At 52.7% G+C, this 15,386-nt stretch overlaps 4 protein-coding genes across 14 annotated transcripts in view; 2 read left to right on the top strand and 2 right to left on the bottom strand.

Moving 5' to 3' along the window:
* Positions 1-4,220, top strand: part of TRAF3IP3 (TRAF3 interacting protein 3) — a 15,046-nt gene extending 10,826 nt beyond the window's left edge. For 2 of the 4 annotated variants that reach the window (XM_027659970.1, XM_027659969.1), the window contains 7 exons: positions 59-196; positions 439-574; positions 1,299-1,361; positions 1,440-1,493; positions 2,030-2,181; positions 3,309-3,599; positions 3,991-4,220. In XM_027659970.1, coding sequence (XP_027515771.1) covers positions 59-196; positions 439-574; positions 1,299-1,361; positions 1,440-1,493; positions 2,030-2,181; positions 3,309-3,599; positions 3,991-4,074 — 918 coding nt within the window. In that variant the 3' untranslated portion in view covers positions 4,075-4,220. The remainder of the gene's footprint in view (positions 1-58; positions 197-438; positions 575-1,298; positions 1,362-1,439; positions 1,494-2,029; positions 2,182-3,308; positions 3,600-3,990) is intronic. The other 2 variants (XM_027659971.1, XM_027659972.1) reach the window with 2 other exon arrangements.
* A 590-nt stretch (positions 4,221-4,810) lies between these two features.
* Positions 4,811-6,033, bottom strand: CUNH1orf74 (chromosome unknown C1orf74 homolog). Its single transcript, XM_027659821.1, has one exon. It carries the CDS (start codon positions 5,990-5,992, stop codon positions 5,084-5,086), a length of 909 nt encoding a protein of 302 aa, XP_027515622.1. The 5' UTR covers positions 5,993-6,033; the 3' UTR covers positions 4,811-5,083.
* Positions 6,034-7,001: 968 nt separating this feature from the next.
* On the bottom strand, positions 7,002-15,152 carry IRF6 (interferon regulatory factor 6). Of its 7 annotated transcripts, none has more exons than XM_027659868.1 (8): positions 15,120-15,152; positions 11,566-11,742; positions 10,499-10,703; positions 9,900-10,022; positions 9,640-9,786; positions 8,446-8,838; positions 7,954-8,072; positions 7,002-7,586 (listed from the first exon to the last, which is right to left on the bottom strand). In XM_027659868.1, the coding sequence occupies exons 2-8, from the start codon at positions 11,737-11,739 to the stop codon at positions 7,365-7,367; spliced, it is 1,383 nt and encodes a 460-aa protein (XP_027515669.1). In that variant the 5' UTR covers positions 11,740-11,742; positions 15,120-15,152; the 3' UTR covers positions 7,002-7,364. The 7 variants fall into 7 exon arrangements, with proteins under 7 accessions (XP_027515669.1, XP_027515670.1, XP_027515666.1 ...); XM_027659869.1 differs by lacking the exon at positions 15,120-15,152 and adding an exon at positions 14,563-14,567; XM_027659865.1 differs by lacking the exon at positions 15,120-15,152 and adding an exon at positions 13,396-13,645.
* The window catches only part of GUCA1B (guanylate cyclase activator 1B), a 14,766-nt gene continuing 12,518 nt past the window's right edge, over positions 13,139-15,386 (top strand). For both annotated transcript variants that reach the window (XM_027659872.1, XM_027659870.1), the window contains exon 1: positions 13,139-13,469. The gene's annotated coding sequence lies outside the window, so the exon portion shown is untranslated. The remainder of the gene's footprint in view (positions 13,470-15,386) is intronic.

The raw sequence follows: 15,386 nt of genomic DNA, 5'->3' as shown, positions 1-15,386 counted from the left end.
GCCTGCCATGGTCCCAGCAGGCTGTGGGTCCCAGCCCAACCCTTGCTCTCTCCCCCAGAGAAGCCTGGCAGCCACGAGAGAGGACCTCGCCTTCTGGCAAGAGCACGACACTGCCCTCAAAGCCGAACTCACCAAGGTGACCACGGCCCACAGCGAGCTCAGAAACAGCTTCCACACTTTACAGAGTGAGCTGCAGGTACGCTGGTTCCCCACGGGAATGTTAATTCCCTGCAGGAATGTTGGTTCCCTGCAGGAACAGCCTCCACGCAGCAGTTCACCCAGGGAAGCTGTGGCTGCCCCATCCCTGGAGTGCTCAAGGCCAAGTTGGACGGGGGTTGGAGCAACCTGGGCTAGTGGAAGGTGGCAGGGGGGGTGGAACAAGATGAGCTTTAAGGTCTCCCCATCCCAACCCACCCCATGGTTCTCTCCTGGCCCCAGAGAGCAGAGGCACAGAACGAGGAGCTGCACCGGGCGCTGCAGAGCCTGCGGAGCGAACACGCCGCGCTCCACCTGAGAGCCACTGCCCTGAGCCAGGACATCGACCTCAAGGCCCAGCACATCAGTGCCATCGAAGGTATTGTGTGCAGGGAAATAGTGCCAGAGGGTATAAGGGAAGTACTCTTGAAATTCTGGTCCTTGAAGCCACACACACACACACACACAGAAGACCTGCTTGCTTTCAATGCGCTGCACACCTCAGCTTCTGATTTCCAAAGGGCCCCCAAAAGCCATTTCCAGCTAGATTAAAGGACTTCAGAGAAGTCAAGTGACTTTCCTAGAAGAAAGGATGGCCTGGGAGACCTGAACAACAACAAAAAAAATAATAAATCAAAGCTGAGTTCTCAGTTTTGATGAGGGCTTTGCATCCTTCCAGACCCATCAAACACAGCAATGCAGTGCCTGTTACTGTCTGAGGTGCTGCTTGTGGTGGGTATTACCAGCCTGTAAATATGAGCTAATAGTGTCCTAGACCACTGTTTTGGATAGAGACAAGCAAACTTCACATGGCTATTTTAAAACATGACTAAGGAAGAGCAAATGGGTGGCAGTTCTAATTTCATATAAGTCTCGCACAAACAGCTTTAAAATAAATCTTAAATTAGTAGAACGCAAGGCACAGTGGGAAAAGCTGCCAAAACCAAAAGGGCAATGAACAGCTGAAAATCACATCCCTTCAGAGAAGGAAGTTTGGTGTAGGCAACAATATCTGCTCCACTTTACACCTGTGGAGAAGGGGAAAGTCACACAAAGATACAGAGATTTACAACAACCTTGGTTTCCCTCTGTCGTTATTTCAGACAAACTGCAAAAAGAGCAAAAGCAGAAGGTAATGCTGGAGGCAACAGTCAGCCATCTGCACAGTGAGTACCACGGAGATGCACAAGGTAAGAGGCCTCTGTAGGTGCTGTGGACAATAATGTGCCTTTCTGGGTTCACAGACTTGATCCAGAACAACCAACAGAAGAGCCAGGAGGTGGCAGTGCAAAGGAAAGGTCAGCAAACTTTGTAACCCCCACCTAGCACTCACTGGACACAAGAATGTTAGTCCTGACTCTAGGAGAAGTCTACACTGGTTTAGAATAAAGGATTATTTTAGAGCTGCACAAAACAAGTTATTACATTTTGCTAGTCAACATCAAAACAGAAATGTATTTATGATGGCAAACACTTTAAAAATAAATGGATTTCATTGCAAATTCTACTTCAGTGGCTATGCCATTTTTTTTCCCAAACAAAACACATTCCAGTTTATAATTGCAATTACAGCTGTACTTGAATAAAAAAAAGTAATAAAATGCATTTTAGATATCCCTCCCCTCCATTTCTGGCAACTACTGAGAAAGATTGCTCTAAATATAATTAACATGTAGCTACAGCAGAGACAGGCCTGTGATAATGAACTGAGCTCCTGTGCCTTCTGCTGTGTGTGTAACATGTAAATATTATCCTTAAACTGCCGAGTAAACAAGACCTAAAGCAAACCCAGAGCCTGGACCTGTTTCTCATCAGCAACCTGACTGTTTTCTAGACCAGGTTTTCACCACCCAGACCCCACCTCTCATTCCTGCCAAGGAAAACCAAAACACTCTGTTAGAGCACCCTGAGGAGGAGGAGGGAGAAGAAAGTCTGAAGGATGAGATGCAGAAAAAGACATCCCAGCTCACAGCAAAGGAGAATGAGGTGAGGAAGTCACTGAATTGTTGCTGGTTTAAGAGCTCCAGCAGCAACACAACACACCAAAGGTCCTGGAGGTAACTCAAACTTGGTGTCCCCTGTAAGGATTCTCTCTGCTGAATTTTTATCCTGATACCAGCCTTGCCTAAATCTCCAGTAAAGCACCTCCATGGAAGGACAAGGTACCAGCAGCCCTTTGCAGTAGCAGCAGAGCCCTCTCCACACAAACCCATTTCTGTTGGCACAGGCAAGAGTCTCAAGAGCCTCACAGGAAAAAGCCACATTAAGAACCAAAACCCTGAGCACAAAGGAGGGAGAGAAGGGGAAAAAAGGCTTGCAATAATAACAATAATATGAATAACAGGCAGAGCCTGCTAACAAAAGCACTGCCCTTGCCACTGGGCTGCAAAAAAAAACCAAACAAGCCTTTCCAGCCTTTTACACATTCCTTTCCATCAAATTATCCTTCTGCCAACTAACAGCCCCACAAGCAGTGTTCAGACAGCAAGGATTTATTAAAAAGGGACTTATAAAAAATGATTTATAACTTACTGTAGCAGAGCTGAGAGCCACACAGGAGAAGAGCTTGTCATATTAATCCAAAAGAGAGAGAAGACCAGCACCAACAGGTCTTACCCAGCACCCCCTGAGGAAGGGTTTATAAAGCACAATCACAACAAGAGGGAACAGCTGGGGAGGGGGCCCAGTTGCCCCCTGTTTGGCTCCTGAAGCCTCTGGGCACGGGCAGCTCCTTCCACAGCTGCTGCCAATGCTCTGCTCATCAGAATGGCAGCAGGGTCTGGTGCCATGGGCCCTTCAGGAAAGGGCTCTCCCTGGGTTTTGGGGTTGTGCAGCACAACCAAGCTGTCCCATGTGTCCTATGTCTCAGAGGGTTTAAAGGGCTCTGGGATTCCTGTGGGGTCAGTGAAATGGAGAATGAATTTCAGACTGAGGCAAACCCTGACAGGAGTTTGCACTGCACGTCTTCTTCCCGGTCATAAAAATCGCTGTCCCTCCTTTCTCCGGTGGGATGTGAAGGTTGGCAGCAAAGCCAAGCAGGGCTGGTGACAGACTGGGCACTGCCTCCACCACCCCATTCCCAGTAACCCCGAGATCTGCTCTGTTCCCTGCAGGTACATGTGGACACCCAGGCACACGTGGACACCGGGGCAGCAGGAGCGAGACCCCCCGGTCCGGGCGGTGCCCGCGCGCGGGTGAAGCTCTGCAGCCTCTGCGGGGGCCCTGCCAGGCTGCTTGGGTACAAAAGGGAGGGGACCCACCCCGGTAACCCCCCCTTGCTGTGCTTGCAGTGCTGGGAGCTGCGCTCGGAGCTGGAGGCCCTGAGCGAGGAGTACCGCTCCTGCCTGAGCAGGCTGCGCCAGTGCCGCGACGAGCTCAACCGCTCCCACAGCCAGCGGGCCAAGGTGGGGGTCCCCAACCCCAAACCCCAGTGCTGCACATCAGCCTGGGAAACCCCCCCCCAGTGTGGAAAGATCAGTGACATGTCTGCTAGGGATGAGATGAGAGGTTTCTTCCGCAGCAAGGGGACCTGAGGGAATGGCCTGGAGTTGGGTTAGGTTGGGTGTTAGAAAAAGGTTCTTCCCCCAGAGGGTGGTTGGGCACTGAACAGGCTCCCCAGGGAAGTGGTCACAGCTCCAAGCCTGACAGAGCTCAAGGAACATTTGGATCATGCTCTCAGGCTCACGGTGTGACTCCTGGGGATAGTCCTGTGCAGGGCCAGGAGTTGGACTTGATGATCCCTGTGGTCCCTTCCAACTCTGTGAAATTCCCACTAACACTTGCTTCTCCCTGCAGAGGCAGCATGGTCACTGGATCCCCCTCCTGGTGGCACTCACAGCAGTGGCCATTGCCACCTTCCTGGCAAGCTACAGGCCATGAAGGGCCTCCCTGATGACTGACTTCACTGCAGGAACTGACTGTGCTTCCCCAAAAGTCTGTGACCTCAGTGCACCTTCTGCCGTTTTGTACCTGCACGTTTGGTTCACATCCTGAGCTGGTCTCACTCCAGACAAACTCCCAATAAATGCTGGAATATCACCCCTTCCCTCAGCTGCTTTGGTTACTCTGTTCCAGCTGAAGGTTGCACTGCCCTGTCCCCCGTGGCACTGAAGGACGAAGCCACTCTGGTCATCACTGACAGGTCTCACACAGGGAGGGAGGGACGGGGCATCCCATGCCCTTGGGATCCAGCCTCCCTGGGTTTTTTGCCCCCAGAATTCCCTTCCTTTATTTACTGCCTCCCTGTATGGGATGTTTTTGACCTGGACCATCTCTACTTGTACCTGACAAAGAAACCTGGCTCAGGGAGGCTCTTTAGCACAGTCCCCTTGTTTTATCCTCATGCCTGTTCTGAGCAATTTTTCCACCTCCCATCTACCAGGCCCTGTTCTATCCTGCTTTTCTAGCCTGTCTTGTGGCCAAGCATTCCCTCAGCCACACCTGCTTCCCTTTCACTGCCAGCACCACATTAATTTGAGAGAGACACAGGTTTTAAGCCCCTTTTCAGCTGCACTGTGCAGGTTTTACAGAACTTGCCCCTCATTCATGCAGAGGCTCAGCTACGACCAGCAGTAAATACAACATGGAGCCTCCAATAAACTTCACAAATTCAAAGTACCATGGTGTTCAAAGCTTTTATTCACCCTCAGCTGCTCACAGCAAATAAGTACACCCTTACAGGGCACAATCTGCAGGCAGGACTGTGAGCACACACGTCCACACACTTGTCTTCTTTATGTATTTGTTTTGCCACTGGCCCGTGAGGTCAGGAGCATGAGACTGTCACAATTCAGCCTTTGGTGCTCAGTGGGTCACACACAGGGGAACTGGATCTTTTGCCTCAGTCCCCGATGTAAGTAAGGCCAAAAAGTCCGAGTTTGCTCATGTTTTACAAGGCAACTGCTGGAAGAGACACGACCTCGCTGGAAATGCAGAGATCCACAAAGTCACTCTGAGCACTGAATGCCTCCTTCAGCTCGTCACACCAGGCATCCAGCACCTCCCCCAGCTCCGTGTGGAGGCTCTCTGGGATGCTGAAGGAGTAAATCTGGACCCTGAGACCGTCCTTTATCCTGGGGCAGGAGGCCTGGACCGTGAACACCCTCAGCGGTGTCAGTGCCAGGCAGTTCTCGGCGCCCTCTTCCCTGTTGAAGGTGTACACCGCGGGGTACCCCAGCAGCACCCCCACCACGGTGCACAGGTTCCAGTCCTCGGCCACAACCTCGCTGCAGGACACCGGCCCGGCGCCGGCGGCCTCGGCATCCCGCAGGTGGTCCAGCAGGGAGGCGAGGTGGCCCTTGATGGCCTCGGCCTCCGGCTCCCCGCAGAGCGCGGGGCATCCCCTCCCGGCGGAGACATCCACGAAGGGCGCGGGGCGGGCGCGGAGCATCCCCTCCAACCTGCCGCGGGCCAGCGGCGGGTGCAGGAGCAGCGCCGAGCCCCCCATGCCCAGCACGTGGAGGCGGCTCGGGGCCAGCCCCGCAGCCCGCAGCCCGCGCAGGTACCGCCGCAGCTCGGCGGGTCCCGCGGCCCCGCAGTCCCAGAGCAGCGCCGGCTTCAGCCCCGCCGACACCGCCAGCACCTCCCCGGCAGCGTGCAGGGCACGGGCCGCCGGCAGCCGCCGCCTTGTCCTGCTCCCTGTACCCGGAGCATCCCGAGACCCCAGAGCATCCCGAGTCCCCAGAGCATCCCGAGTCCCCAGAGCATCCCGAGACCCCAGAGCATCCCGAGACCTCAGAGCATCCCGAGCCGCCGCCACCAGCAGCGCAGGGGACAGGGCGCTTCCCCCCAGGGCCATGGACCCGGAGACACCGCAGGGCCCTCGGTTCCGGGGCGGGTCTAACCCAGCACAGCCCCGATCCCGGGGCGGGTCTAACCCAGCACAGCCCCGATCCCGGGGCGGGTCTAACCCAGCACAGCCCCCATCCCGGGGCGGGTCTAACTAAGCACAGCCCCCATCCCGGGGCGGGTCTAACTAAGCACAGCCCCCATCCCGGGGCGGGTCTAACCAAGCCCGGCCCCGCTCCCGGGGCGGGTTTAACGAAGCGTGGCCCCGCGTGGAGCGACTTTCTCGGGCGGAGCCGTGGATAAGGAAAAGGCTGTTTGGGAGCAGAAATAGGGAGGAACCTCAGAGCTCGGGGAGGGGAAGGAGGGGGGCACGGCCAGAGGCATCGCCCAGCGCGCAGAGCTGTGATGTGACATTACAGCTTCACAGAGTCGCTGAGTGGGTTGGGTTGGAAGGGACTTTAAGTGTCATCCCCTCCTCACATCTCCCACTAGCCCAGGTTGCTCCAAGCCCTGTCCAACCTCACCTTGGACACTTGGGATGGGGCAGCCACAGCTTCTCTAGGCAACCTGTGCCACCATCCTCAGAAAGAAGAATTTCTTCCCTATATCCAGCCTAAATCTTCCCTCTTTTAGTTTTAAACCATTCCCCCTTGTCCTAACGCTCTATACTCTTGTAAAAAAATCCCTCTGCAGTTCTGTTGAAGCCCCTTTATGTACTGAAAGGTGCTCTAAGTTCTTCCCAGAGTCTTCTCTTCTCCAGGTGGCTTCTCTGAGTTTGCAGAGCTGGGGTTTTTTTAAAGACAAATTCCTGTGTCACCTGCTCCAGGTGACCCTGCCCTGGCAGGGGGGGTTGGACTAGATGAGCTCCAGAGGTCCCTTCCAACCCTAGAAACTCTGTGATATATGCATTTACAGTGCCTGTGTATACACACCCCTATAAAAAAAGCACAGTAGAAGAAGCATCAGCATCCCAGCTCGCTGCTACAGCCCAGTTAAAGAGAAAAAAATAGACAAGGTGATATTCTCCAGGCAGTTTTAATAGAGCAGATTATTTTCTTTTTCCCCCTCTAATGATCAAGCGCTTATATACAATGTATCAATAGCAGATTAAAAAAATATTACAGAATTGAAAATCTGATTTATACACAGGGGTTGCTTAAGCCAACAGCTGAAAAGGGTGAAGGAGTCAGAAGCATTCCTGTAATCCCCTCTGCTTTGAGGGCTTCCAAAACAAAAGCACCTATGAAACTATGGAATCAAGATGACCAGATTTACAGATTTTTTTTTTTTATTCAGGTTTAGGCAAGGCACTGGTTAAGAAACACTTTTCTATATGTACAACAGAAAGAAAACCCCGGAGGGGGGGCAAAGCCGGGGGTCTGTCACTGCGCCGGGAGAGGCTGGGCCATGTGCAGGGGGGGGGCCTGCATGGGCCACCCCTCCTGGTGGTTCTGCAGCAGCCTGTAGAGCTGCTTCAGGTGGGCCACGATGTTGTCCTTGATGTCAGGGGTGGAGATCTGCAGCCTCACGCTGCCGCTGTCGAAGGAGCGCGTGAAGTCACCCGAGAACATCTCGTAGATCATCCGGGCCACAACTGGGATGACCTGTTTGAGAGGAAGGCATTTGTTTCAGGCCAGTGGCACACAGAATATCCCCGTTATTTTGCAGGAAGCCCCCGTTCTGGATGCTGGGGGTGGTTTCCACAATAATCTAAAGAGCACTCACAGACTGATTCTATCCAACACATGTAATGTTTGTGTTTGCTCTCCCCAAACTCACCAGCCCTACTGGGGTTTTCCCAGTGTCAGAAGCCACAGGTCTCTGCTATGCTTGGGCACTGATCCAGAGACAACACATCAAACCCAACAAGGCTGGCACAGAAACACAGAATTAACTAGGCTGGAAGAGATCCTCAAGTCCAACCTGTGACCACCCACCCTGTACGTGTCACCTCAGAGCCTCAGCTCCTACCTGCACCACAATCAGCTTCCTCTCCCTGGGCTTTCCATCGGGCCACTCTTCTCCAAAACAGAAGTAGATCTCATAGGGTGGCTGTTTCTCAATTTGTCCTTTCTGATGGGCAATCAGCTCTAGGAAGAAAAGCAGAATGATGCAGGGTTGTCCTCTGTCAGTTAGAAACACCCCACCACACCTCACTGTATCATCCCAGGTCTTCCCTACACAATGTCCTTTGCCACCTCTTACACATACATAGTTACATATTATTTCTTGTACCCAAAGAGCTTTTTTCTAAAAGCAAGGCCCTCCAGTGTCTTTCAGAGCATTAAATGAGCGTACATTCCCTATCTTATGCCACACATCTGCTCCATGGAAGTCAGGGAGATGGTGGCCTCAACCCACACTCCACACACAAGCAAAATAAACAGTGCACCCAGACCAACCCTTTCCAACAGTGCCCAGACCAGCACCCAAAGCCACTTCCCAGAAGCAGAAGTTACCTACCGCTCAGGAATGTTTCCAGACAGAAGAGTTTGACTTTCTTCTGCCTCTCAATCAGGTTTGGTGTGGTGGAGGAAGGCGCACAGGGCCCAGACCAGTAGACCTTGCACTGGCAGAGCCGCACGGCGTAGATGGCGTGGCCACTGACCTCCAGGATCAGCCCCCTGTCCATAACGTCCAGCAGCCGACTCGTGAAGATCTTCTGCTTCTCGTTGGTGATTTGCTCCGTTCCTGGAAACTTCACTTGCTCCAAACTGATGGGCCCAAAGAGCTCCTCCTGGTCTGGCATGGGGCCCAGCTCTCCGTAGAACAGTCTGCACCCCTGAGGGTTGCTCACGGTCGTCGTGGGTCCGGTCTCCTTCCCTCGGTACTCGAACTTGATTTCCAGGTCTGTCACTGAGAGAGAAACTGTCACTGTGGCTTTTCCTACATGTTCCAGCATCAGCAGCAGAGACACACCATGGAACCATGGAATCACAGAAATCCTCAGATGGTTTGCGTTGGAAGGGACCTTAAAGCTCATCTCGTCCCACCCCTGCCATGTGCAGGGACACCTTCCACTAGCCCAGGGTGCTCCAAGCCCCATCCAATGTGGCCTTGGACACTTCCAGGGATGGAGCAGCCACAGCTTCTCTGGGCAACCTGTGCCAGGGCCTCACCACCCTCACAGGGGAGAATTTCTTCCTAATATCCAATCTAAACCTACTCTGTGAATTTGAAGCCATTCTCCTTGTCCTGCCACTCCATGTCCTTATGAAAAGTCCCTCTCTTTCTTGCAGGCTTCCTTCAGGTACTGGAAGGCCACAGTTAGGTCAGCCTTCTCTTCTCCTCTCCAGGCTGAACAACCCCAATTCTCTCAGCCTTTCCTCACAGCAGAGCTGCTCCACCATCCCTCTCATCAACTTGGTGTCTCCTCTGGGCTTGCTCCAGCAGCTCCATGTTCTTGCTGTGCTGTTGCTCTGCAGGTGAGGTCTCACCTGAGGGGACAGAGGGGCTGAATTCCCCCCTCCCCTGCTGCCCAGGACAGGGTTGGCTTTCTGGACTGCAGCAACCCACTCTACAGTCACAGGAACATTCAAACTCTACACAGTTGTTGCAAACAAGCAAACAGCCACAGGACAAAAAGTGAAAATACGTGTTTTGTTTTTTTTTTTAAAGTACAAGGGCAGAAGCACTATTACAAACCCACACACATACTTGGCAGAGAGCTGATCCAGAGCTCAGGGCTGCTGAAGAAGTCGTGCTGCAGCGCAGTTGGGGGCATTTCCATATCCAGAGGTTCATTCTTTGGCCACACAGCTTCAGGGCTGCAGTTCTCTGCACTGCCTGGAGCCATTGGAGATTCTAAAAAAAAAAACAAAAAGGCAACAGTTCTTCAATAAACCAAGATCTTACTTCAAGCATGCACCAATTTACAAATAAATAGCCCCAATAGTACATTAGTCTGTGCCACCAACCATTGATATTAAGAAATGGAAAGGTCTCTTGAATAGGGACATGCTGAGATTGATTCAATTCTTCCTCCTCTTCATCATCAAGATCATTATCCTTTTCATCCCACGGAGCTGAGCCAGTGGAACCTGAAAACAAGCACATTCTTGTGGGTGGATGGTCAGCATGAAACACTGTGATGCATTTCTTGAAAAAACAATAAAATCTTTGTATTGGTTGTGCACAGCATTGGATAATTATTTGTGTATTTTTCAAATATAAGTAAAAGGATAAATGTGATCTGTACAACAAGATATTTTCAGTTTAATAAATAATTCTAGAGAGTTAAGGATAAAGTATTGATAAAGTAAGACAGATAAAGTAAGATACAGTGTTGCCAATATGAGACTGTTGAGCAGAGAACACACAACTGTGTGCAGCTTTATTCATCTTAGTACTGGTATTAAAGTATGGTTCAAGGCCTGCTTAGTTTAAGCCCAGGCTTACAGATGGCAGCTGCTCTCTGCTGCACACCAAGGTAGCTCGAGAGTTAATGCACAGAGGGAAAGGAATTGTTGGACAAATGCCTGCTCAGGAAGCAGCCCCGTGGCAGCAGGGCCCTCACCTGGATTAATGATTGATCCCTGGGACTGCGGGATGTCGCACACCTCATAAATTTTAATGGGGTTCATGGGCACCTCCTTGGTGCCATCGTACATCAAATTGAATTCCCGGCTTTTGTTGAGCGCACATCGGAGCTGGGCTTTCCACTTGGCAGGGTCTGGCTCATCCACTCCTTCCTGGTACTTCCCTGTTTCCACGGCCCATGCCTGGGGACAAAGTACACCGAGCTCAGTCCACAGCCATCTGCACAGAGCAGCTTTTAGCAGGAATCAAGGCTTCCCAACAAATTCACTGCAAAACCCTTCTCCTGCAGAAGCCTTAACCAGAGCTCCTCTGCTAACCACAACAGAAATTCCCCCTTTAACAGCTTTTCCCCGTTAAAAGAAGGGAGAGGGAAGAAAAAAAAAAAAGGATGGAAATCCAAATTTCATGAAATCATTAGCAATTCTGAACATGCAAAGTACAAACTGTAGAGGGTCATTCACAGAGTTTTTTTAGGTCTCTCTGGTTAAATAGCAGAAGTCATTTGGAGCCATACCCTGTGCAGGAGGAAGGGACTTGGTTAAAATGGAGTGAAAGGGCAGCCACAGATGTCCAGTGGCTCTCTCACCTCAAAAATCAGAGTATCAGCCCAAGCTGCCTCCAAGACAGAGGCCAGAAATTCCGCCAAGGAGTGCGGGGAGTTATAATCAGTCCCTTGGGATAAGAATATTAGTGGCAGCAGCGATGAGTGCTTGTGATGAGCTTGTGGTGGGACCTCTTCAGATTTACGTAACAGCATTTACTGGTTTGGTGCCAAGAGCAAGGCAGCTCCCACATCCTAAACCCAGCACACGAAACAAGGAGCAGCAATCTTCCAGAACCCAGGCCTCAGACACCATCTGGCCTTTGGTGGTTGGAAAGGGTTAAAGAACTCAACACCGACTCAGGCAGTGCCAACCTTGGCATCCAGGTGCACAAAGTGGCTTTCCTGAGGTCAGATAAATAGGACAAAATGTGCCTGGAAGCAGCCCCTGGGCCAACAATCCAGCCCTCTGTCCCTGTCCCCCGAGCTCTGCCCTGCCTCACCTTGAAGATGGTGTTCTCCTCCTCGTGCTGGGGGCTGTGCCTGGTCGCGTGTTTCCAGGGGATCTGGAACCGCTTCGCTTCCCGGTTCAGCCAGATGAGGCCGGGATACATCCCACTGTCCACCTGGGCCACCAGCCACGGCTTCAGGCGAACCCTGCGCGGGTGCAACGCCATGGTCTGCGAGAGACAGGGATCGACAACCACTCACCCACCGCTCCAGGTCAGCCAGGACCCCAATGCTCTAAAAATACCTGAACTCCTTTAGTGAAAAACCGCTGGATTACCGCTGCTATTTTTCGTGTTGCTGCACATTGAAACCACCCATTCGGGCTCAGCTGGGCGACTCCTCTGCCAGCAGGAGTTACTCACACATCACTGAGCGGGGACCAGGACTGTTACAAGGACAACAACTCGCTATTAAACCTTCCAGAGCGGGTTATTTGCCTTCGCTGAGCCCGCGGAGGGCGAGCCCCGAGCGAAGCCGAGCTGCAGATAAAGCCACGAACAAGCCACAGCAAGAACAGGCAGCAGAGTTTCCAAAGCCTCAGCAAAGGGGCCGAGCCGATCTCGTGCTCCTTTTCAGTCCTGTCAGACCTGCCATCGAGGAGGAGGAAAAACTCACACGTGCTTTTAGCCCAGCTGGGGTGGAAGGGGCTGTTTTATCCCAGAGGCAGCCGTTCCTCCCAAAGTCATTTTATGGCTTTTTCACGAATGCCCTGAAAGCAGCATAATCGTTGGCAAACACCACTGACCTGTAATAACCAGGATGTTTATCCAGAAGGACATGAACTGCAAGTCTGCCCTGCACTCCTGCTAAAAATCGAGTGCTGTTTACTTAATGTTTTCGTTTAAGTAGCCCCGTGTTGCCGACACAGTTGCAGCCAACCAACAATATTTTCCTTGTGTAGAACAAAGCCAAACAAACAAAATTAACGCCTGTCCCTCTGCAAGGCCAAGAAACATTCAGTCTCTTTGAATTTTAGCAGGGGACTTCTACATGTGCTTAGAAGGTGCATCCCCCATATTCCTTTGCAAGTCTTGAAACAGAGGTGAGAAATTACAAATATTCCCATTAATAAAGCAGTTACAGATTAAGTAAAACCTTTGCTATAAGCCCTGAATACTCTGCTGCAGGAGTTGCAAAATATGTCTAGCAGCAGAGATGGAGAAGATTAAAAAAATCCTATCCAAGAACTAGTCTAGGAACAGGTTTTATTTGTTCAAATACCTGTAGATCCCATTCAGATGCAAGTGCTCACACAAAATTAATCCAAACACAATTTAGTCTATCTGTTAAACAAAGAAAATATTCAGCTTCAACTGCAAATCACCTTTAAATAATAGTTTGAAAATGTGTGGGCACATTAGCAGAGTGTTTCCCAGGAGCTGCAAAGGATCAGGAAGCAATCATCAGAATTATTCTACGCTCCTGAAACTCTGCTGTGTTGGTTCTCCATGTCAGAGGTGCTGTCAGAATTAAACTTTGCAGCGTGTTTGCAAAGACACAAAGTCCAGGTTAATCCTGGACTTGGAATCGAGAGCTAAAGCAGGTATGGACTTCTCTTGGAAAAAAAAAAAAAAGTGACATTTTAACAAAAAATCCTTCCCGAGGAATGCTTACACCACCTCTTTTACACTTCACTTTACAAGCAGTCCCTTCTGACAACAAACACTGCATTTGCAAGGCCAGCAGTGAATTCAAACCCTCAGAAGGAGGAGAGAAATTAGTGCCCCTCTCACAGCAAACGAGTCGGGTGCCCTGGGCTGGGCTGGGATCGCCCGGCCCGCAGACAGCGCCTGTCAATGCCCGGCATTACAATGCTTTATGACCTTTTATCACCGATGACTTGTTGACACAATAACCGAGAGCAAATCAACTTGAATCCCATTGCTGGGCTCAGACGGTGAGTCAGCCTCTTACAAACTTCAACTTCGATCCGGGGGGGTTGGGGGGGGTTCAGTAATGCCGGAGGCTCCGGGAATGTCTTCTCACTACTCCTGGGATTTGCCAAGGGAGGTTTGGCCCTCACTCCCGACCCAGGGATCCTCCAGTTCGCTTCATTCCCACTCGATCTGGGTGGTGTGTGGGGATAATTAGCACATCCCTGTGCTGCTAATGCACGGTCAGCGATGTAATTATTCCCTGTACCCTAATTATTATTTAATAAGTCTGACACTTCTCCTTGGAGAGGAGACGGTCACCCTGACGAGAACAACTCGGGAAGGGAGCAAACATCCTGCAGCCACTTCCCCAGGACAGCAGAGCAGTGACCAAGGTCAGGGACAGCCCGGGTCGGCTGTGGTGGCTCTCGGGGCCCTGGAGTGGTGCCAGAGAGCCCAAAAACACACGGTGCACCAGGAAAACGCGGCCTGAAGCCCGGCTCGGCTTTGCTGCACAGATGCTTTCACTCTCCGCCTGCACTCCCAAATATATTCAGTGTTCCTGCTCCACCTCATCCATTAAGCCTCTGAAGAAGGAAGGGTCTTTTCTGGGTTCGACACCACAGACCCCGTTCCTTGCTTGTTACTTTGATTACATCACCCTGTATCTCATGGATCTGTATCCATTTATACGAAGACAAACGTTCCCACGGAGAAACTGAATTTCCATCTGACACTTAATCACCTCCCTACACCGGGAACCCGGAGCTCCCACATTTCAGAGATCTCTACATCTCTCTTCTCCCATCCACCGGCGCCCCCCCTCCACAACACACCTGAACAAGGTGAATTCTCCCAGCTCCCAGTCAGTCACGATTAACTCTCCCAACTCCCAGTCAGTCACGGTGAACTCTCCCAGTTCCCAGTCACGGTGAACTCTCCCAATTCTCAGTCACGGTGAACTCTCCCAGTTCCCAGTCACGGTGAACTCTCCCAGTTCCCAGTCACGGTGAACTCTCCCAGTTCCCAGTCAGTCACGGTGAACTCTCCCAGTTCCCAGTCACGGTGAACTCTCCCAGTTCCCAGTCACGGTGAACTCTCCCAGTTCCCAGTCACGGTGAACTCTCCCAATTCCCAGACCCTGCAGCCCAACCAGGAAACCCCAGCCCCCTACCGCGGGCCCGGCAGCCCATTAAGTTGGAAGGGGCACGAGTTGTTCCAGTGTTGGTTTTTGGGGCGATACCAGCAGCGGCCGAAGGGGGTGGGGGGCAAACACCACCCTCGCCCTAACTTCAGGCCTCGCTTTACCCCGACTTGAAAGGCGTAGCCCGGGGCTAGGACAGCCCAACCCGCGGCGCAGATGGTGAAGGGAGCCATAAATTGCCATTTTCAGCGGGCTCTGCCCTCCTGGCTGCCCGCGGAGCCGCACGAACCCCCCTGGCACCACCACCACCCCCACCATCCCACCCCACCATCCCACCCCACCGGGATCGGGGCGCTCCCGCCGAGCCGCCGACCCTTCCACCCCGCGGAGCCCCATCGGCTTCTCCCCCCTCCCCAAACCCCCCTTCCCTTCCCCCGTGGAGCTGCGCGAAGGGCGGATCCCGCGGCCGCTGCCGTCCCATCTCATCCCGTTCCGCCGCATCCCATCCCCGCGCCACTCACTCATTCACTCGCTCCGTCCGTCCGTCCGTCCGTCCGTCGGTGCCGCCGGCGGGTCGGGGAGCGGCTCCGCGCCCGCGGGGGCTCTGGGGCCGCCCCGCGGGGCCCGCGCGTGGGCTCGGGGAGCGAGGCGGCCGCGCACACTCAGCGCCCGCCCCGCCCTCACCTGCCCAGGTGAGCCCGGCGCAGCCGCAGCGCCCGCCCCGCCCACGGGCACCGCGGGGGGAGAGGGGGGGCGAGCAAAGCCCTCCTTCCCCCCCCCAAAAAAAAAACCCTGG

The sequence above is a fragment of the Corapipo altera genome, unplaced genomic scaffold (genome assembly GCF_003945725.1).
Source record: "Corapipo altera isolate COAL_440 unplaced genomic scaffold, ASM394572v1 77b, whole genome shotgun sequence".
Lineage (NCBI taxonomy): Eukaryota > Metazoa > Chordata > Aves > Passeriformes > Pipridae > Corapipo > Corapipo altera.
The sequence above is the reverse complement of the archived record's forward strand: the minus strand, read 5'-3'. Positions and strand labels throughout refer to the sequence as shown.